At 42.6% G+C, this 21,778-nt stretch overlaps 1 protein-coding gene across 4 annotated transcripts in view; it reads left to right on the forward strand.

Annotated features, from left to right (window-relative positions):
• LOC138213096 (tyrosine-protein kinase CSK) overlaps positions 1-20,696 on the forward strand; it is a 44,736-nt gene extending 24,040 nt beyond the window's left edge. For all 4 annotated transcript variants that reach the window (XM_069173960.1, XM_069173959.1, XM_069173962.1 and 1 more), the window contains 12 exons: positions 1,015-1,098; positions 4,788-4,901; positions 5,727-5,839; positions 10,389-10,608; positions 14,824-14,917; positions 15,503-15,568; positions 15,674-15,773; positions 15,977-16,067; positions 16,723-16,796; positions 17,460-17,655; positions 18,607-18,693; positions 19,088-20,696. In XM_069173960.1, the coding sequence (XP_069030061.1) occupies positions 1,084-1,098; positions 4,788-4,901; positions 5,727-5,839; positions 10,389-10,608; positions 14,824-14,917; positions 15,503-15,568; positions 15,674-15,773; positions 15,977-16,067; positions 16,723-16,796; positions 17,460-17,655; positions 18,607-18,693; positions 19,088-19,270 (1,353 nt within the window). In that variant the 5' untranslated portion in view covers positions 1,015-1,083 and the 3' untranslated portion in view covers positions 19,271-20,696. The remainder of the gene's footprint in view (positions 1-1,014; positions 1,099-4,787; positions 4,902-5,726; positions 5,840-10,388; positions 10,609-14,823; positions 14,918-15,502; positions 15,569-15,673; positions 15,774-15,976; positions 16,068-16,722; positions 16,797-17,459; positions 17,656-18,606; positions 18,694-19,087) is intronic.
• Positions 20,697-21,778: the final 1,082 nt, after the last annotated feature.

Raw genomic sequence — 21,778 nt, forward strand, 5'->3', positions numbered from 1 at the left:
ATTAGGGAGATGATATTTGTTGCACCTTGGGAATCAGCAACATTAAGTGTGATAAATGAAAGTATGAATTACATTTGCAGTAAAGTCAGTAAAATATGCACAGTGGCTATGGTAGACTGTTGAAACCCAGTTGAGTTTTTGCACATGCTTTATGCGCCAAAAGTATTTGACTTGGATCTGTACATCACCGTCACTCCAGTTAATGTGTTCTTGTTTGTACGTGTGATTGTGATATTTGCTATATTGTCTCATGACTACATTAGTAGAACATTAAGATTTTATTTTGGGTGAATATTTTGAGGTTTAGTATCACATGAGGTGATCTTCTTTTTTGTCCCCTGTATGCACACATGAGCAGAGAGGCCATATTTAATGTATTTGGATCACTGGCTTTCCAACCGTGAAACACAATCACTGTGTTATGTTGGAGCCAGAGCACATTTTTAGGTATTGTGCATGTTCAAAGACCTATTTACTCATATTGTGGTTCTGGTTCTGTAGTGCCGTCTTCAGCCACCTTTTCTTGGATGACATACCTTCATTAGTTAACATGCTGCACTGATGCTCTCGGCTCCTTTTATGTAATGTGATGATTCAAATTATTTGTACCCCAGAGCCAGTTATATTTTTATTTGTATGATCTTGGTTCCAGTTATATCATCTATTAACTGCACAATGAGCAAAGAAATGCTGGAAGGCAGTTAGAAAGAAAAACACTTCACATAACAATATCTTTTTTCAGAATAATTGGGCAACAAGATGTGGTTGTGACTTGTTTTCTGCGGACATCCACTTCTTCATGTTAGCACAGTGAGCTCTTATCAAGATATTAAAGTATAGACTGTGATACCCATTATCAGCTGTGGTCTTATGATTCTATCAAAATGGTTGTTTTGCACAGACATCCTGCAGCAAAGACATATCAGTCGTCTTCTGTGGTGCTGAGAACCCAAAAAGTGTAAATGACCATGTGGTTGGTTATATTTCTAATGTCTTGCCCTGTGTGTGTTGCAGCTCTGATGGTACTAGCTGAACAGTGACCGCTACCTGCCTGAGGACACCTGCTGCCCAATTCCCTTCATCATGTCCGGGATCCATGTAAGTGATCACCCAGTTTACACATACCTAGGAAGGAAAACACTGGTGCAACACTTTCATATATCATTTGATTTCATTTTCAGAAACTTCATTTCTTTCATAATAAAGAATCTAACTGAAAATAACAAACTATTTGACAACAAAAGCCTCCATCTCTATAACTGACCTGCTCTCTTCCGGGCTTCAGACCTTTTGGACATCGTCATTTATTTTTATTGCAAAATGTGCATCATAACATACATGTACATCTGCATTCACTGTTTATTCTGCTCACGCAGCTCTGCACTGCTCAGCAAACCTTTGTCCACCCTGTTGGCAGTCACACCACAGCTGCTTCACTCTCAGCCAGCCACTTACTGACTCTGCTAGTTTACTGTTAGCCAGTTTGTCTTGAGCCTAAAACCATCGAGGCCGCCCACATGATGAAATCCTATCCGGCTGCTGCCAGTCAAACACATCCTGAATCCCAACCAGCTCTCCTTCCGTGGGTCCGCTTGACCTTGCCGCTCTCCCCTGTGGTGATTTCAGATGGCCATAAGACACTAAAATGCCCCAGAATCCTGAACTGCATGGTGATTCACTTCAGTCAAATCATGCTGCTTTCAGGGGAGCTCAGAAAATGTGTTTATAATATTTGTAAAAAGACAAAAAAAGAAATGTCTGCACATCCCGGCCTGCTAAATTTCAGGGGCACCAGTGCATCCAAACAAAATGTTCAGTCGGACACGGGAGGCTCTTGCTACGTTACTCATTTAGTAGCATGCTGAAATGATTGAGTGAGGAAGCATGTTGTCGGGGATCAATGGTCTTCACATCGACATCTTAACAGTCAGCTGTTGGTGGTGAAGTAATACACATATTTTACAGTCACTTCGTCGTCCGCTAGATAACAAATCATTAATTCATTGAAAGCTTAAGATATAAATTCATGTAAATCTTCCCCAAAGCCGTTCAAGTGGTCTCTTCTGCTTAATGTCTTCTGCTAGAGATTAAATTAGTAACCCTCCTTTATGAATACCCTTCCTGCCTGTCAAATCTTCAGCATTATTGTGCCCTCCTGGAGGTTCATATTTTCCAGCAACAGCTGTCAGGTTCTGTTACTGTTGTTTGAAATAAATGATAAAGTTCAATATCCTCGTAAAAATAGCTGTAGCACATGTTTCTTGATCTGCCAATGGTTTTTTTTTTATTGTGTGATCATAGCATTTATTCAGCTTTGTCTGTTTTAAACATGAAGACTGAAGTTTAATTTCTTCATTGTTTGTTCCTGCCTCTGTGTTGTCGCCTGTAACCCTTTTAAAACTGACGCTTCCTAATTAGCACTGAACTTCAAAGCTGCAATTCACATCCCATTTCACTCACAGGGAGTTATAATTAAGGAATTTTTAGGAGTTTGGAAAGACCACGACTGAGGTTAAACTGAACACTTTGAATCTGTTACCAAATGTAAGATCTCTGTATTATCTGCAGGAGCCTGGTTGTGTTACGTGTATTAAATGTATTCTTTTTCTTGCTTTTATTATGTTTTTGTCAGTGATTTTCAGTTGCAGGTAATCATTCATGATATACTGTATACTCAGTCGCCACGTCTTATTACTCAGGATTTTCTAATTGCGGTTTGTAGCTGCATACATGCTTTGTGGATTGAATGTGGTCCTGCCTTGAGATTGTTGGTTTGGTGGTTTCTGTGTTGCAGTAAGTTACATTTTGGATGACTAAATATTCTCAATGAAATTTTCCACAACAATACATCCTATCTAGTCCATTTTAAGTCCCTTTTTTCATTTTGCCACATGACAATTAATAACACTGGAGGAGGATTTTCTGTGCATGACCCCGGTAGGAGCTGTCAGCACTGGTCTCAACTCGTATCCTATTATCATAATGAACTATTGTCTCAGACTGCATCAAACACATTGAGCCTCCACAGCTTGTTCAAGGACCTCACTCGCTCGCTCACACCTGCTGCTTTTTTTTACTCTGCTTGTCATTTCATCTCATTCATGATATCAAGGCATCATTTTCATCAGAGCACAGTGCTGATCTAACAATGCAAACTGAATACACGACATCCATATTAATACGTTTAAATTTGGATGTATCATTAGCTCACTTCTCTTTTCTGTCATTTACATTTGTCTCTCGCAGCTCCTGCTGTTTGTTTCAGTTGTTTTCGTTTTTAAAGGCTTTGCTCGCTTACATGTGTTTAATCTTTTTAATAGTTGAATAAAATTGCAATAACCACCTGATACTTTATGTGTAGCTCACACTTTGTGTCCTATCGACTGCAGTAGAAAGAATGCTGAAGCTAGCTGGTGAGATCGCCACGATTAACTGACTCTAAAATATAATGTACTCATTTGGTTTTCTGTAAATGAAAAATATGACATATTATGAGTTAACTTTACTTCACAAGACTAAATGAAGCAGTTAATAAATTCCATCATGCTGGAGACTGAAAAAAGCAGCTGGACTCCTGCTAGCGAGCTAGTTTCCCTAGTTTAGCACATCTCAGTACCTCCATCTCAACTCCAGTGTAATTTATGTGATTTGGCAAATACATTCCTTTGCAATTATATAATGAAATGGGTTCATGTAGTGTATTGGTCTCCCAATAAATAATAATAGTACTCACAGCCACCTAGCAAAACAGAAATACAATTTCCTGTAAACTACAGACTCTAAATTAACTTCAACTAGTTTGTTGAAGGAAATAAAGTTGACAAGAAAGCAGAATCACATTTTGGTTGATGAAAATGTATTTTATTTTTTAGGTATTATTCAATTCAATTCAATTCAATTTGATTTATATAGCGCCAAATCACAACACAGGTTATTTCACGGCACTTAACACATTAAAGTCCTTCCAGCAAGACTTTACAATATTATACAGAGAAACCCAACAATTCAACAATTCCCACATAAGCATAATTATGAAGCACCATTGAAATCTCTATATGTGAAACAGTTTGCCACCTCGGCCTGAAAACTTTGAACCGTTTCTTCCCCAACTTCACTGCTCCTCCAGTTCCTGCTCTCTCCTTTTGTAGGGCAGTGAAGTCGTATAACCACCTTGGGCTGTGTTAATCTCCATCTTTTGAAGTGGGTGATGTTAGCACACTGAGCTCCACGGAGATAAATTATTGCCTATAATCTACACCTTCTGTTTATGCACTCAATTTAATTTTTGAGATATTAATCACTTGTTTTTTCCAAACTAATTCTAAATTGTGGTAGCAATTGGCATGTGTGAAAATCATAATAATTCAAAGTGAATATTATTTGGCTCTCTGCCTTGAATTTGAACGACTATCAAGAGTAAATTTTGTGTTGTTGATTACTTTATTTGTTGCAGCTTTATTGTTTTTTATGTAACTGTGCAGGACATTTAACACAACACCAACACAATCTGGAATACAGGAGAAAAACATAACATGGGTACCACATAAAAACTCCCAACATAACATTTAGACAATGTCTAAATGGTGTCGTTCTGTGGCGTTAATGACTGAACCACAATGCCATAATGCTGAGGAGTCAAATTTTCTGTCCACGTTCCCCCTCAGTGCCTCGTTACCTCTAATTGTGACTCAGTTGCTATGTTGTAACCCGTTTCATTCAGGTCTTTGTGCTAAACTGAGTTACATCAGTGATTAATTTGGTCCGTCTGTGTCTTGTGTGTGATGTAGGCGCCATGGTCGACTGGCACAGAGTGTGTAGCCAAGTATAACTTCCAGACTGCCAATGAACAGGACCTGCCCTTCTGTAAAGGAGATGTGCTGACCATCATCGGAGTCACCAGGGTAAGAAAATGGGTGTCCGGGCCTGAAGTTGTAAAATGATGCACATTTTACCAATAAACCCAATTTAAGTTCTGTCCTTTTATTTACTTCTTCATGAGGCTGCACAGTTGAGGGGTAAAGCGTATTCCCAACTTATAGATCATACTAAATAGAGGAAATTTTGCACTTGTCTCTGCATATTGAAAGTAGTATACAGAGATATGGGCCATAAAAAGACAGCTTCCTCCTCTTTTGGCTTTAAATACTGAATGTAGCTATAATATGATTTGACTCCTACTGTCACATCTTTTGTATTTTGTTTCAAGCTGAACTATGAGCCAATAACTCATAGTTGAAATGGGATGCTAAAAACAACCAAAGACTTCCTCCCTAATCAAGATATAATAATAAATATGGAAATGCTGCAAATAATCAGAACAACAATAACAAATACTGTATATGCTGACACAAAACAAAGAGCCACATGAAAGAGTACATCAGCTTCCGTAAAACATGAGATTTCCCTGATTTATAGTTCAATCAAACAGCCTCGTCGCTCCTGTCAGTGTGTTTCCTTTTAGCCAGAGGTTCCTCTGGTTTCTGTTGCTTCCTCAGATACACAGCAGCCCTCACTGTCTATCCACAAATAGATTAAACTAATGGTTCTTTAGGTTTATAACCACACTGCTTTATCTCTGCTAACCATTCCATGTATTTAGAGAAAGTCCTGAAGGACAGGAAACGGAAGCCTCACTTACAAAATGACTTGGATATTTAAGATGGTTCCCTACCTCAGTTATCAGCACTAATATTGAGACTGCGTTGTGTTGTGTTTGACTGTTTCAGGATCCAAACTGGTACAGAGCAAGGAACACAGTAGGCAGAGAAGGCACCATCCCAGCGAACTATGTCCAGAAAAGAGAAGGAGTCAAGTCAGGAGGGAAACTCAGTTTAATGCCGTGAGTACCAGAGTGCTGACACAGGATACAGACAGCCAATCTGTGCATGTCTGCGTGTGGAATGTTTTACACCTTTTCTTACAGTTAAAGCCATTAAAAAAAAAAAAAAAAAAAAAATCAGCGTTAGACTCAACATCATTTCTATAATAAATAGCTGTAAAATGTAACATTACAGAGATGTTTCATTCTGAAAGAGCATTATAAGAAAATGCCAAAGTAGTACAGCCATATGACAATACGCAGAAGTCATCAGAATATTAATTGTCGCTGGAGTTGTGCTTCTTGTATATCTCTGCCACATACAGCGGGTAAAATAAGTATTGAACACGTCACCATTTTTCTCAGTAAATATATTTCCAAAGGTGCTATTGACATGAAAGTTTCACCAGATGTTGGTAACAACCCAAGTAATCCATACATACAAAGAAACCAAAACAAATAAATTCAGAAATTAAGGTATGTGTAATAATGTGAAATGACACCAGGAAAAAGTATTGAACACATGAAGAAAGGGAAGTGCAAAAAGGCATGGAAAGCCAAGACAACAGCTGAAATCTATCAGTAAATAGAAAGCAATCCGGCCTCTTGTCAGTGCAAATTAATATCAGCTGGTTCAGTCCCAACTGATGGCCTATAAAAATGTGTCTCATTACCAAGGTGTCACACAAGGAACATCTCATGATGGGTGAAAGCAAAGAGCTCTCTCAAGACCTTCGCAACCTTATTGTTGCAAAACATACTGATGGCATTTGTTACAGACGCATTTCTAAACTTCTGAATGTTCCAGTGAGCACTGTTGGGGCCGTAATACGGAAGTGGAAAGAACATCATTAACCTGTGAAATACTGGGAGAATATAGTCTTGTCAGATGAAAAAAAAAATTGAACTCTTTGGATGCCATAATACATACCATGTTTGGAGGACAACACTGCACATCACCCTAAAAACACCAGACCAACAGTGAAGTTTGGAGGTGGGAACATCATGGTGTCGGGCTGCTTTCAGCATACGGTACTGGAAAACTTCACATAATTGAAGGACGCATGAATGGAAAAACGTACCGAGACATTCTTGATAAAAATCTGCTGCCATCTACCAGAATGATGAAGATGAAACGAGGGTGGACATTTCAGCAAGACAATGATCCCAAACACAGCCAAGGAAACTCTCAATTGGTTTCAGAGAAAGAAAATAAAGCTGCTAGAATGGCCGAGCCAATCACCTGACTTGAATCCAATTGAAAATCTATGGAAAATCACACCTGAGCAAAGCATACGACTAGTTTCTCCATACAGGAGACATCTTGAAGCTGTCGTTACCAACAAAGGCTTTTGTATAAAGTATTAAATAAATATCAGGAAGCGTGTTCAATACTTTTTCCCGGTGTCATTTCACATTATTACACATACCTTAATTTCTGAACTTATTTGTTTTGGTTTCTTTGTATGTATGGATTACTTGGGTTGTTACCAACATCTGGTGAAACTTTCATGTCAATAGCACCTTTGGAAATATATTTACTGAGAAAAATGGTGACATGTTCAATACTTATTTTACCCGCTGTATGCTTTCCATCCTTAAGTGTGTGAACAAGTTGTTGTTGTTGTCTGGTCCCTGCAGCGAGGGAAAAACATGGTGTCAACTTCAAAAGATGGAAACTCCCCATCTACCAGTCTTTCTCTTTACGGCGTGTCTTCTGTTGTCTGTGTGCGACTGCCACCGAGTCCAGAACCAGCTGTGCTCTACATCTGAGTGACATTTCAGGCTCTTTCAAACTGCAGCTATTCAAAAAGACGAAAACATAACAAGAGGCATATGCAAATTAGACGAGACAGGAAAGCCGAGCCGCCGCTACATACTGTTGCTTTAAAGCTCTGAAAGCTGCTTTGAACATCTAAACTATTCGTGTTCACGTTGGAAGGTGGTGATAAGCAAATGTTTAAACTTTGGAAATCTAAATTTCAGAAGGAAATGTAGAGCTTTACAAGGGTAGTTTTCTTGTACACCTTTCAAACGTGATGACAGCGCTGACCTGTCCTCATGCTCCTGGGAGGAAACTGTTGACACCACTAATGGAGCATGTTGTCTGTCTTATACTGGCAGTCTTGTCAGCACTGCTTCTGGAGCTCACAGTAGTTGGTGGGATGACTTTAACATCTTGTTGACAGGAAACATTTAAATAGACTTTTGACCCTCTTTGTCTGTCTTCGTGAACTGCTGTTGAAAGCTTTAGTCTCTCCTTGTTGCCACCCCTCATACAGTCTGTCCGCACCTTTTTCAGCTCGGTCAGGGTGTCATCCAGCTCTGGTATGTTGGTGTGTGTGTGTGATCTGATGAGGCCCAATGGTTGTTTTAAATTAGCCTTAAGCAGCTATGAGGGCAAACACACACCGATAGCATGAAGTTCACTGTTAGCTACGACTGTACCATAGCTGTAAATCAGATTAAATTTAAATTTTTCTTATCACAGTGGGATGTTTCCTGTTTTCCTGTGATTTCTTTGTGAGGAATGAACAGACTCCCAAACATGTTGCAGGATTTCATTTGATGACCTCACCTCTTCCTGCTGCCTTTGGGATCACTGCATAGTTCAGAGTTCTTTCAGAATACTCGGGCCATTAGACGCCGTTCTTCTGGAGCCATTAGCCGGAGTCCACAGGGACTTGTTGATTCTGCTATGAATCACTGACAGATGTCTCCGAGAAGACCTCTCCCTCTCCTCTGGGTTACATAAGGGTTCAGCTGTGGTCTTCTGTCCCCACGCTCATCCTGACCTGTTGATACTCGGCAGTGGATGCAGTCCTGGTCTCCCTTCCTGGCATCGCCTCTCTCTGCTGCCCCCATGTGGCAGAAATCTGCACCACCCTAAAAAAAAAAAAACTGGGGTGTTCAACCCCTGCTGCCCTACTTCCTCCTTCTGTGTTTACCACAGTGGTGGTTTACCACATTTTCTTTCACTTCAGCATAATGTCATTTCTGAAAACAGCATTTGATAACTGAGGACGAAGCGGCGAGTGTGTGTCGACCTAAGGGGGGTATGTGTCTCTCCTGGCCGTCTGCACTTGGCCACTGCTCACGGATTAGTGGGAGTTAAAGAGCTGCTGTCCATGGGAGAAGCTGCCTGCACTGATCTAATCAACTCAACCCGCATTAAGCTGCTTTGCCACAAGGGCTTCTGCTGTCTGAGGAGGCCGAGTATGGAGGAGGAGGAGGAGGAAGAGGCGGAGGAGGGCGTTACAGAGGCAGCCCCGGGAAAACGGGCTAAATTAATTATAGCCGTTAATTACCAGCCATTGACCAGCGAGCGCGGATAGGGAGACCGTGTGCGTTGGTGCTGTTGGCGGCTAATTTGACCTCTCGCACGAGGAGTTGACATAAATCGATGGAATGCAGCACATTGCTTTGCTGTTGAGGTTGCTGCGATGTTTTTCTGTGTTTAAGCTTAACACCGCAGTCCGATAGAGACGAAGGGCAGGAAATGTATAATCCTCAGCTTTTGTTTTAGAGAAGACTAAAATAAAGATTAAACTTTAACATTTGCAGACCACAAGTAACCTTTAATTTGCTTTTTCAGAAAGAAACACACCAGTGAGAAATATTTGTTTGTTCATAGAGATTTGTAAAGGTGCAGAGCAGTAGATGTGATGCAGCTGTCTAATCCATCCATTAGTAGCCTATAGATGTGTCCACCAGGCCATATGGTGGGGGGGACGGGGACGCAGGGTTATAGGGCTGCTTCTAAATCAGGAAGCTTTATTTGTTGTCAGAGCACGTTAAAACCAGCAGACATCTGACCAGCTTTTTAGCTTAGAAGGAGCCTGAGGTTGTTGTTTTTTTCCCCCTCCTTGTTGTGAAAGGTCAGTCCATCTCGTGGTCTCCCTGACCCCATTCAGGACTGGGTGACTCAGTCCTGTCCCGCCTCCGCCTCGTCCTCGTCTGAGCAGGATTTTTTTATGTTTTTTCATTTTCCTGTTATTGCAGCGCGTGCACGTTTCCGACTCGGCCCTCAGGGTTCGTGTGTGTGTGTGTGTGTGTGTGTGTGTGTGTGTGTGTGTGTGTGTGTGTGTGTGTGTGTGTGTGTGTGTGTGTTCGTGAGCACTGTGTTTCCTGTTGTTTGGGTGTTCAGGTACTTTTTTTCTCTCACTGACTCGCTGCGATGAGCCGTCCCTGCACCAATCGAGCTGAACAGACTGGAAGTGCTGCTGCTGGCTTCCCATTCCCGCCCCACTCTTGTTTTTCACTTCTCATTTCAGAAGAAGGCTGTGGGCCGTTATATGTGGAAGTAGATCCTTCTGTGTGGTTGAAGTTGTAAATGAGTGTAGGAAAAATGAGAAACAATGTTTTGTTTTTTTATGGATCTGTTGAAGGGTTTTGGCCTGTCTGATGCTGTTTGCACTGTTTTCTGGAGAACCAGAACTGGCATGTGGTATTTCTGGACACGCATCAAACTCTATTATTGTTACATAAACTCTTTCCTTTGTTGTCTGACAGACTCTCTCGCCCTTCTCCTTCTTTGTCCCCCTCTTGTCCTCCACTTTCGTCCCTCCAGCTGGTTCCACGGGAAGATAACTCGGGAGCAGGCCGAGCGGCTCCTCTACCCTCCGGAGACGGGTTTGTTCCTGGTGCGCGAGAGCACCAACTACCCCGGCGACTACACCCTGTGCGTCAGCTGTGACGGCAAGGTGGAGCACTACCGGATCATCTACCACAACGGCAAACTCACCATCGATGAGGAGGAGTACTTCGAGAACCTCATGCAGCTGGTGGAGGTGAGCGATGGTGGACAACATAGCTGCCGTTTACGCTTTTTCTCTTTATCATAATTCCCTTAATACCCCGTAAAACCCTCGGCATTCAGCGCGGCAGCTGGAAGGGATAATTGGCCACTCATCGTTGCCGCCAGTTGGTCGATGTGTCTTTAAACTTAATCACAGTAAGAAGTGAAAGGTCTCAAAGCTGAACCACAGAGAGCTCTTTGAAAGACGAGGAGACCTTTGAGCGTAAATGTCACTCTGTTTTCATGTTCCAGTTGATGCTTCCTCTCTCCTGAAGGTCTCTGAGAGGAAGGCTACATTTTTTTAGGCTGCTGGGAATCCTTCTTAAAACTGTGCTAGGGAATTGAGGCGTAGCCACAAGTCTTATTTTAGTTTCTTTAGGAAAACTGCACAGTTGATACCATTAGTTTCGTGACAAGTCAATGTGTAGGAAATAAAAGGGCAACTATTTAGAGAACTGAAACATGCCAAATATTCCCTTGTTACAGCTTCTCGGTTATGTAGATTTGCTGCTGCTTCTTGTTTTACATGAAAGTCAACTGAATTATAGTATTGATGGTTGATTGGACAAAACATGGGCTTTGAAGACGTCGTCTTCGACCACTTTTTTTATTTTTTTATTTTGATGCTCTGCAGACCAGATGTTAAATCAAAAATAAGCAGCGGTCATGCAAGAGCAAGAGCAAAACCGTCAGCTCTTATTTTGAGTCTCCACATCAACCTGTAGATACTCCTCCAAAAAAAGATGATAATTTCTGTCTTTGTTTGAGGACAGCTGTTAATATAGTTGCTTCTTGGGGTCCATCCGTTATGTATCCCTGCTCATCCCCTGCAGCCTACCTTGTGTATCATAGTGTATCATCAGGCTTGAAGCATCTTTTACAGCCAAACATTGTTGCTCATTGTCCATCAGACAGCAAAGGGATGCCATCAAATTCTTTGTTTTACTCTTTGTGACTAAGTTGGTAATGTAAAGGCATTTCTGATTATCTTTCAGGAAAAAATAATATGTAAGCTCGTGTGAAGTGACAAATAAAAAGACTGATCTATCTTTAAATGTTCTTCTTTCTATGTGCAAGACATCAGGAGTAACAATAGGAGGAATCCATCTTCCAATGTTAGGCAGCTAAAATTATTAAAATGAAGTTATGCGAGTTAGACTATTTAGTCATGCAGCAGTGTGATTACATAACTTTGTAAACATGAGGACAGACACACACACACACACACACACACACACACACACACACACACACACACACACACACACACACAGATTGAATATCCCCTTGGACTTTCTCTAAAAATCCATCTCAAGTACACGTTGACATTCTTCTAAAACTTTCTGATCCTCTCACTGTTATCTGAACACTGGTTCAGAGGAAGGACAGAGTGTGGAGACAGGAAGACAGGAGACACACACACACACACACACACACACACACAGAGAGAGAGGCCTTTTCATCCTCTCTGATAAAAAGAAGAGCTGCATTGGCGGCTATCACACTTTTAATTGGGCCTCATCTCTTTGCCCTGCGGGACTCTGGAAGTGGACGGCAGGAATGTGCCAGCTGGCATGAGACCCATCTCCATCCCCGGTGCATTCTTGTTATCAGCCACCCACAATCTCTCTCTCTCATTCACACCCTTCAGGCTGGGTTATGTCTCCACTTCCATTCTCCACCTCCTTCTCTCTCTCTCTCTCTCTCTCTCTCTGTCTCTCTGTCTCTGTCTCTCTGTCTCTGTCTCTCTGTCTCTGTCTGTCTCTGACTCTGTTCCCTTATGTATACCTGGCATATTGCTATCCATCTCCATCTCTTCCTCTCTGCTGTCTCCTATCCTCTGTCTTTCTGTCACCATATTTGAGTCTCTGTCTCTTTATCCTGTAGCCTGTCTCCATTCCCCTGAGTCTTCTCTCCCTCTCCGTCCATCTCCGTCCATCTCTTGATCTCTGTAATAGCATTCCTCACATTCTTGTGTTTTCCCAGCGTGCTCACTGTTATTGGTCCCAGCAGGCTTTACATAGACACACTTAGCATATACAGGCTATATGCATCAACATATACTGACAGACCGAGGCGTGCTCACATCCACGGTGATGTTATGCATGTGGTTATAGAAAAAACAAAGATGGCTCCATGAGGGTGTAACGTCTGTTGTGGTGCTAATTGTGTACTTTTACTGTGATTACACCCTTCTGTGTTAATTACATGTGAGAAGAAGTTGATTTAGCCCAGACAACTGTGCACTAAAAATAAATGTTCAGGCAGTAAAATACTCAATTAAAGTCATTGTAAAATGTGACACAAGCTAATGAAGCTTCTTTCAGAGCAGTCTTTACTGCACAGATAAAGAACACTGTGTATGTGATAACAAATAATGAAGCTGCATCACTGATGAATGCTGGATATAATCCAAATGTGCCTATTTGTGTTTGTGGTGCTGGTTATTTTGCATTTGACAGCCTCAGTGCTGAATATTGTAACAGAGAGCACCCTTCTTTCATCATGCTGCCCCCTGGTGGCTGTGATGGTGACTTACAGTTTGTGGTAAACTTGTGTTGCATTGACTTTTTTGATTTTTGATTTTGATTTTATACACTTTATTAATCCCCGAAGGGAAATTTCTTCTTTTGGTGGAGCAGCTTCTTCTTTTGCAGTTTGGTGTGTAACCCATGTAACCACAGCTGTGTTAGGAGGAAACTGATTTACTCTTATCTCAAATAGTTCCTCTTTCTTGTGTCTTTCAAGTTTGAAAGTGAAAATATAAATGTATTTTCTCACATTAATAAAAGCAGGGCATCTGCTCTCACGATGTTGATGTCTAACCTGCTTTCAGAATGAGCAGACATAGACCGGGGTTTGTTTGGTTTGTTGTGTTTCCTGGGGGTGAACGGTCGGATGCATCGACCTCTCTCACACCCACACACTTCTCCGCTGCTGCCGGTTCCCACAGCAAATGCTCCTAAACTCCACACCTCCCAGCAGGGGAGCTGCCCCACAGCCCTGCTCGGACGTCTTAGATCGATAGAATCATTTATTGAACCTCAAAGAGAAATCACAGTTAGGCTGTCGTGATATTAATACTGCAAATATCCAGCAGAGGTTTATTTATTTCATATGTGTGATCCTTTCCCTGCAGCATCTGTTGCCATGCAGGACAGATGATTTAGGTTTCACTGACTTGTGTTCATTCAACTTCTGGTGTCATAATGTGATGATCTAAACATTTTTGTAATTAACTAAAGTTACAGGTGACATATAGGTTTAAAAGAAGGATTCCCTCCCACATTGTGGTCCATACTAAACAATTTGAAAAAAAAAAAAAACATATCCACCGTCATGCATGAAAACTGTGACTTTATGTTTAGACAGACTGGAAGAAACATGGCACCACTGAATTAACCGTCTTTTCAGCTTGATGGACACAGACAGTACATATGTCAGAAAAAAATGGGCCGGTTCTGCCGACCCCATTTTTTTAATGATATAAAACACGTCCTCATGATTAGAAACTGAAAACAAAGTCAAACCTGATGCTTTCTCTTAATTCTCTTCGGAGACGGCGCAGATTCGAGCAGCACAGTTCAAATAAGAAGTACTTATATTGTGTGTAACTCCCTCTCCAGTAGAAACAGCCCTTAAACTTCAGTAGAACAACTCTCCTTGTTCTTACACTCGGTAAAATGTTGTATATCCTCTCGTATTAACTCCTCCTCTTTTATTCCATCTTTTTATATGGAAATGAAGCACATCTTCTGTTGTCCCTCAAGACAACCCTCCGCCTCTTTAACACCGATGCATGTTGATAAAAGTAAAACCTGTCACGCTGCCTCTCTTTGGTCAATGGAGCCCCCTCATATTCAAGTCTTTACAACGCGGCATGAATCTTCTTTTCAACGCTCACGTTCTTCTGTAGAGAAGTGCTGAAAACATCAGCCTCACTTTGGTTTTGCATATCAAAAGCTTCTGTACAAACTCACCAATCAGATTTAATTTAGTAGCATCAGTCCCGGATATCTCTCATCTAGGCCCACAGTGGCAGAGTACAGCGTATATACTTCAGACTTCTGAACATGAAATGTAAAAAAAAAATAAAAAAAAAAAAGATTCTGAAAATGAAACCCATTGTGACGTTCAGCACTTTAAACATCCTGACTTTATTCTTCATGTGTTGAAACTGCATTTATTTCTCTCCACCTCGCTCCAGCACTACACCAAAGATGCCGATGGCCTTTGTACCAGGCTGATTAAACCCAAGTTGATGGAGGGAACCGTGGCAGCACAGGACGAGTTCTCCAGGAGTAAGGGCACACTGAGCTCATCCCACTGCTCTACAGGGACACCAGTGCACACTGGGACACTTTGTAATGCTTGTGTTTAGACACCGCCACGTTAACCTCAAGTCTTTCTCTCACACACACACACACACACACACACACACACACACACACACACACACACACAGTGTACAGACAAAGCCTGCGTCTCCTCCAAGGTTCTGCTATCATCGCAGTCCTAATAGCATTAATCAGAAGAGGGTGATTAATCTCTGCGTGTCTGGGAAACGACTGCTGAGCTTCACCAGCTCTCAAGGTCAATCTGGGTCTTCTTCTACCTCTGTCTCTCTTCATTACTCTTCATGTGCCCGTCTGACCCGACTAATTCTTACAGCAGAAAAATGAGTGACGATAGATGGTGGAGTCAATCAATAGTTTTTCTATTCATCAATCTAAATGGAGCTGCCGTGAAAGTGAATATTTTCACAAGTTTTCTTCATAGCTAGAAGGACTGTGTGCAACAAATGTGTTGTTTTCCTTTTGATAATACTGTTGATGTTATTTCTCATGGGCTAATTTCTGTTTGTCACCAACGTCCTATCTTGGCAGGCGGCTGGGCCTTGAACAGAAAGGAGCTGAAACTCCTCCAGACCATTGGCAAAGGGGAGTTTGGAGGTGAGAAACAGATTCCACAAACAACCTTTCATTTCGTTTCATTCATCAGACCAAAGTCACCTTTGAGAAGACACTAAAAGTCCACCATGTCTGTGTCCTCTTCAGATGTGATGGTGGGAGACTACAGAGGGACCAAGGTGGCGGTCAAGTGCATCAAAAACGATGCCACGGCGCAGGCTTTCATCGCTGAGGCCTCTGTGATGACGTAAGATCCTCCAGCTGTTACTTCAGTCCTTCACACCACCGTCTGTCAGCCATGTTTTCCTCTTTGAGATGTCACGCCTTCCTTCGTCATCGGCTGCTTTTATCTTTGTCTTTTTAATACATTTTGTTGTGGGCAGGAGTTATTCTTAAATCTGTTCTGCCTCCTAACTCTGTATTTGTCTGCCTGTTTCTGTGTTTGCACAGACAACTGAGGCACAACAACCTGGTGCAGTTGCTAGGTGTAATTGTGGAGGAGAGGGGAAGTCTTTACATCGTCACAGAATACATGGCTAAGGTCAGTCGTTTCCTCATATGGAAAAACACCAAATACTGCTTTTAACACGCTCACACTGTCTATCAAGGCTTTAAAGGTACAGTTAGACATTTTTTTTTATGGCAGATTTAGATGAGAAGATGCATATTAAGCTCATGAAACCACCTAAAGCAGCTGGTTAGTTTAGCTTAGCTTAGCATAAAGACTGGAAACACAAGGAAACATAAACCCCTCTGTCCAATGGTTACAAAATCTGTAGCTCTAAAGCTTACTGACTAACATTTTGCAACTTGTTTCTTTCATCTGTGCAAAAAGTGTAAAATGACAAGCGTTTCACAGGTTACATGCCAGAGGGGATGGTTGCCAGGCAACGAGTGGAGACTCCAGGAAGTTAATCCTCTAAACCAAGAAATAGCCCAGAATGTAATCCTATATAAAACAGCAGTGTGACATTTTCACACTCCTGTTTTGGCACATGGTCCTGGCAGCAGCCACATTAAAACATGAATTTAAAAACTGACATAAAACACTTTCGCATATTTGTATTAGTTCATTGTAACTCAGTTGAGATTTACAGTCATACAAGCTAAAAAATATTTACCTTCACTAGATGGTAAAAGGTTGCATTCAATGTAAGCGTTGTGTCCACATGTTGATGATGTGACCTGTGCCACAGGGCAGCCTAGTGGACTACCTGCGCTCCAGAGGACGGACCGTCCTCGGCGGTGACTGCTTACTCAAGTTCTCGCTGTGAGTCCTCTTCACCTCCGTTCAAGCGGTTATTAGATTTGTACAAACGGCAGCCGTTTACTCGGCACAGCTCGATGTCTGGAGCTAAACTGCTGCTGCTGTCGCTGTCAGGATCTGAAGTGAATTTCAGAAGAACAGCGTCACGCACTCGACTGGGAACATAAAAAAAGCTGTTTGTTCACTCAAGCAACCGTCGTGCAAGTGGTTTGCTTTGATAAATGGCTGCTTTATCTGCAAGTCAAGGGTTTAAAAGTCTTTTAACTGATTATGCAATCCGGGACAAATTACTGAGTGCTACCATAAACTTTCATTAATCCACGGTGAAGTGTTTTATTTTCAGTTTGACTGAGTTTATTAGAGAAGCACAAGAGAGCAGGTCTTTAAATGCACATGAACATTAACCAGAAATTATATATTAGAGGAAGATGAGGACTATGTTGTCTCTTTGTTTATGTTTGGTCAAGTGAGATAAAACCCTGAAAGTCACAGCAATTCATCATTTCTTTGTGGACCTTTTTTTTTTTTTTTTTTACATTATCTCACTAAGTTTTAAAAGCAATAATCAGACATACACATGCCCTCATACATTAAGGATGAGACTCTCGCCTGGTGGGCTGTTATGATCTTAGTCGTCCAGTCCTCACTCATCGTCTGTCCCCGCAGCGATGTGTGTGAAGCCATGGAGTATCTGGAGGCCAACAACTTCGTCCACCGAGACCTGGCAGCTCGTAACGTGCTGGTTTCCGACGACAACATCGCCAAGGTCAGCGACTTCGGCCTCACCAAGGAGGCCTCCTCCATACAGGACACTGCCAAGCTGCCCGTCAAGTGGACCTCCCCCGAAGCACTACGAGAGAAGGTGAGAGGGTGGACGGGGAGCAGAGCGAGGGTCAAAGGTCAAAGGTTTGGCATTTGTTTTCATCTGCTTTAACTACTTGAATGCGATTAGGAAGGTGGTGGGATTTAACAGGGGTTAAAAAAAAGTGTGGGCTGTGTCATATTCGGGGATTAGACCGTTACCTAACAACAGTTTTGAACATACACTGGTCATTATGGGATGTCTGCAGCGTTAAAGTTTCTAAGCTAGAAGTTTATTCCTCTCTATTATTAGGTTTTCTGTCAGCCTCATAAGAGATACGTTTCTGGGAGTTTTCCTTTTTGCACAAATTCCTGAAGAGTAAAACCAAGTGAATGTTTTCTCAGAGCTGAAGGTGGAAGTAGTAACATTCATGGATGGAGATGAGTTTCACTGCAGCAGCTACAACAATGGTGGAAAAACCTAGTAAGCATGCAAGAAAAGTTTCTGGAGAAGAGAACTGCTGCTGTCAGAGGAAAATAAGAGAAATCACACAAACACAGAAAACCATTGTTGTAGCTTTTCATTGGTGGAGAGTGCTGATAGAAGAGACGAGACTGGGGTCAGACACAGACGTTGCTTTGTTGACATTGGACAGGTTGTAGTTGTACAATATTTTGGGTCGGTTCTGTAGCTGCTACATGTTTTATATTTCTTTCTCTGCCTGAACTGTTAAAAATAATGCTCGTACCCAGAGAACATACAACTTCTGGCCATTCAGAGCCCGACAGGAACGAGTGTGTGACTGATAACCAAGCTGTCCGGATGGGGAGTTCCCCCCCCCCCCCCACCCCAGAGCCTTTGGCTTGGCTTTACACAATTCTGGTTTCAGTAGTATTCGCTCGCATGATCTCCTGAAACAAGATTAAAATAGAACAAAGCCGCCGTGTTGTTGTTGTTGTTGTTGTGCTGATCGGCTCTCTGACAGCTTTCACTTCTCTTTCTGTCCAACAGAGGTTTTCCACCAAGTCAGACGTCTGGAGTTATGGAATCCTGCTTTGGGAGATTTACTCCTTCGGGCGCGTGCCTTACCCCAGAATTGTAAGTACCTTAGTCTCCGGCTCTGTGCGGCTCGCTGAGGTCTGAGACACACCAGCAGGTGGCAGGCTTCATTGCTGGGATGTTTTTTTTCTGATTAGTTTTGATTAGTGTAATGTCTGCCTCCCTCAGTCTTGACCTCAAAATAATGAGATTTATGCCGTGGAACCGCTGAAGCAGGTGATGAAAATCTGACACGGTGTGTACTGTCAATTATGAATTTAATTATCCCTGCATGCTTCACCACTCGTCACGTTGACGTGGAGCTACTTGTTGTTGTTGTTGAAGAATAACCTTTCTCCGGGGACGTTGCCGGGCGGCCGAGTCGATTGCATCAGGCGACTCATCCGCCTCAAACGCAGAGGCTCCTTAACGTCTCTCCTCTGTGTCTCCTCAGCCGTTGAAAGAGGTGGTGCCGCGGGTGGAGAAGGGGTACAAGATGGACGCCCCGGACGGCTGCCCGCCCGTGGTGTACGACCTGATGAAGCAGTGCTGGACCCTGGACGCCGTGGTGCGGCCCTCCTTCCGCATGCTGAGGGAGAAGCTGCAGCATATCAGAGCCAAGGAGCTCTACCTGTGAAGAGGAGGCGCAAATGGGGGGGAGGAGGTGGGGGAAGGGGAGGGGGGGCGTAGAGAGGAGAGAGGAGGGGGGGGCAAGACACAGCCCAGCACAGCTGTAACAAGTGGGAGGAGGAGAAGATGAAGAGGAAGAAGAAGAAGAGGGGACCACAGCGCCTTCCTCCTGCCTGCCCAGCTCGTTGACCCGTGGGACTGCCCCCCCCCCAACCCCCCTCCTCCTCCCACCAGGTCCTCCACTTCCACACTAGGACTGTTTTCCTGTTTGTGTTGTATAGCTTTTGCCAGACAGTTTTTCCTCTTCTCTTGACGGGCCGCTGCTGTTTCCTCCTTCTACACCTGCTGCTCTCTGTCTCTCTCTCTCTCTCTCTCTCTCTCTCTCTCTCTCTCTCTCTCTCTCTCTCTCTCTCACTCTCTCTCTCTCTCTCTCTCTCTCACTCTCTCTCTCTCTCTCTCTGTTTCTTTCTTTGTATTCCCTCCCTTCCTCCTCCTCCTCCTCCTCTCCTGAACATGACATTAACTGGAGGGGAGGCTGGCCTTTTCCCTCCACGTTTGTCAGGTGCTCTCTCTTCTCCCCCCCCCCCCCCCCCCCCTCCCTTCCTCCCTCCCTCCTCTTCGTCATTCCTGGATGTGGTGTGTCACCGTGTGGCTCTGCATGCCTTTCAGCCCAGCTCTGTGTCATTCCATCCGTCTGTCCCCGCTCACGTTCCCTCGGCCGTGGTGTCAGGTGTGGGGCCTTCGCTCTGTGCCAAAGTGCCTCCAGTCTACAGAGCTCCAGACTTCCCTCCCGCTTCTTTTAATTGGACTGTTGTGGTTTCATCTCTTTTTTTTTTATGACTTTTTTATTTTTTATTTTTTTTTTTAACAATCTTTTTTTTATTTTTTATTATTGCTTTCTTTTTGTTTCAGGGAGGTTATTAAACCATTTTTTTTTCTTGTCTCCATGCACCTCCACCATCTCCACATCAGACTGTTATTTTTTTTTTTGTCCAAGTGTCCATGAAGAGCACGTGAACAGGAAGAGAGGGGATTTATGGGCCAGTATCTCATTCATCCTCCAACCAAGACAGCCCGGAGGAGCGGTGGTGATGTGGAGGGGGGGGGGGACAATAACAGCAGAAGAAGGGGGAGAGGCAGTTCACAAACATGGTTGATTCATCATATGTGGGCTTGTTTTTATATCAAAATATATTTAAAGGATTAAAAAAAAAAAAAAAGGAACAAGGAAACAACTGACTGGGACGGAGAATAAAAAAAGGAGGACTTGGAGAAGCCAGGAGTGTCCTGGCGTTCGGGATGTTCAGTGTCTCTGTGAACGCTGGGGTCGGGGTGGTGCATGCTGTGAGAGGCCTTGGGTTCAACTGTCAGTGCTTTCAATGTTCATTGTTTTATTATGCTATCATGATTATGAATAAATCATTCCATCTGAACAGTGTGAGAATGTTTTATCTTTGTGTGAGCGTAGGTGTGTGTGAGTGTTTGTTTGTTAGGATGAGGAGTGCTGTCATCCCGTACAAGCACCTCCTCCTCCATGAATTCTGCGTGTTAGGAGGTGTTTTTAAATTTGCACTTCATGAAGGGTTTAGCTGAAGGTTTCTCAGATGACGTTGCAGTGCATCACGGAGATTCAGCAGTTGAGTCGACAGTAACGCGTTGAAGATTTAGCCAGAATGAAATTACATTTTTTTTATTTATTTATTTATTTTTTTTGGGGGGGGGGGGGGGGGTCTATTTTTGTGGTCTGGGTTTTATCTGTTTGTTTGTGGGGATGCACTTACTTTCACTGTAGCACTAAACTGGACAGATTCCCGTTCTTGAGTTCATCCACAGCCTCCGGTTGTTCAGCAGCTCCACTCAACTGAAGCTCGTGTGACCAGGTGTTCCACTTTGTGGGGCTGCACAGCATTTTTATCTCTTCTTCTATATCCCACATATTGATGCGACGTCCGTTTTCTAGTTTCATTTTTCAAGTCAACCGTGCAGGACTGACTTGTTTCTCAAATCTGGGGATGCGGCGAAAACAAAGACCTTCCCTCTGAACCCCGAAGAAGTTTACCTTACAGATAAGTTAAGAACAACTCAAATAACTCAATTTCATCACGTTGGTCAGGTCAGCAGATAGTTGTAGTGAGCTGGCACCAGTTTTTACTGTGAAACGAGCTTTACGGTTACTGTATTTACTTAATGTGGGAGTTCGGAAAGTTGCATTAAAACAAAACCTATTTATTTTGTCCTTCGCCTGCAAGTTCCATGTTTTTAGTTGGATAGACTTATCGACAGCAGGTAAAATAAGTATCGAACACGTCACCATTTTTCTCAGTAAATATATTTGAAATGTTCACCAGATGTTGGTAACAACCCAAGTAATCCATACATACAAAGAAACCAAAACAAATAAGTTCAGAAATTAAGTTGTGTGTAATAATGTGAAATGACACCGGGAAAAAGTATTGAACACGCTTCCTGATATTTATTTAATACTTTGTACAAAAGCCTTTGTTGGTAACGACAG

Source organism: Embiotoca jacksoni, unplaced genomic scaffold (genome assembly GCF_022577435.1).
Source record: "Embiotoca jacksoni isolate LCO1_2020_lvr unplaced genomic scaffold, fEmbJac1.0.p SCAF_6, whole genome shotgun sequence".
NCBI classification, from domain to species: Eukaryota; Metazoa; Chordata; class Actinopteri; family Embiotocidae; genus Embiotoca; species Embiotoca jacksoni.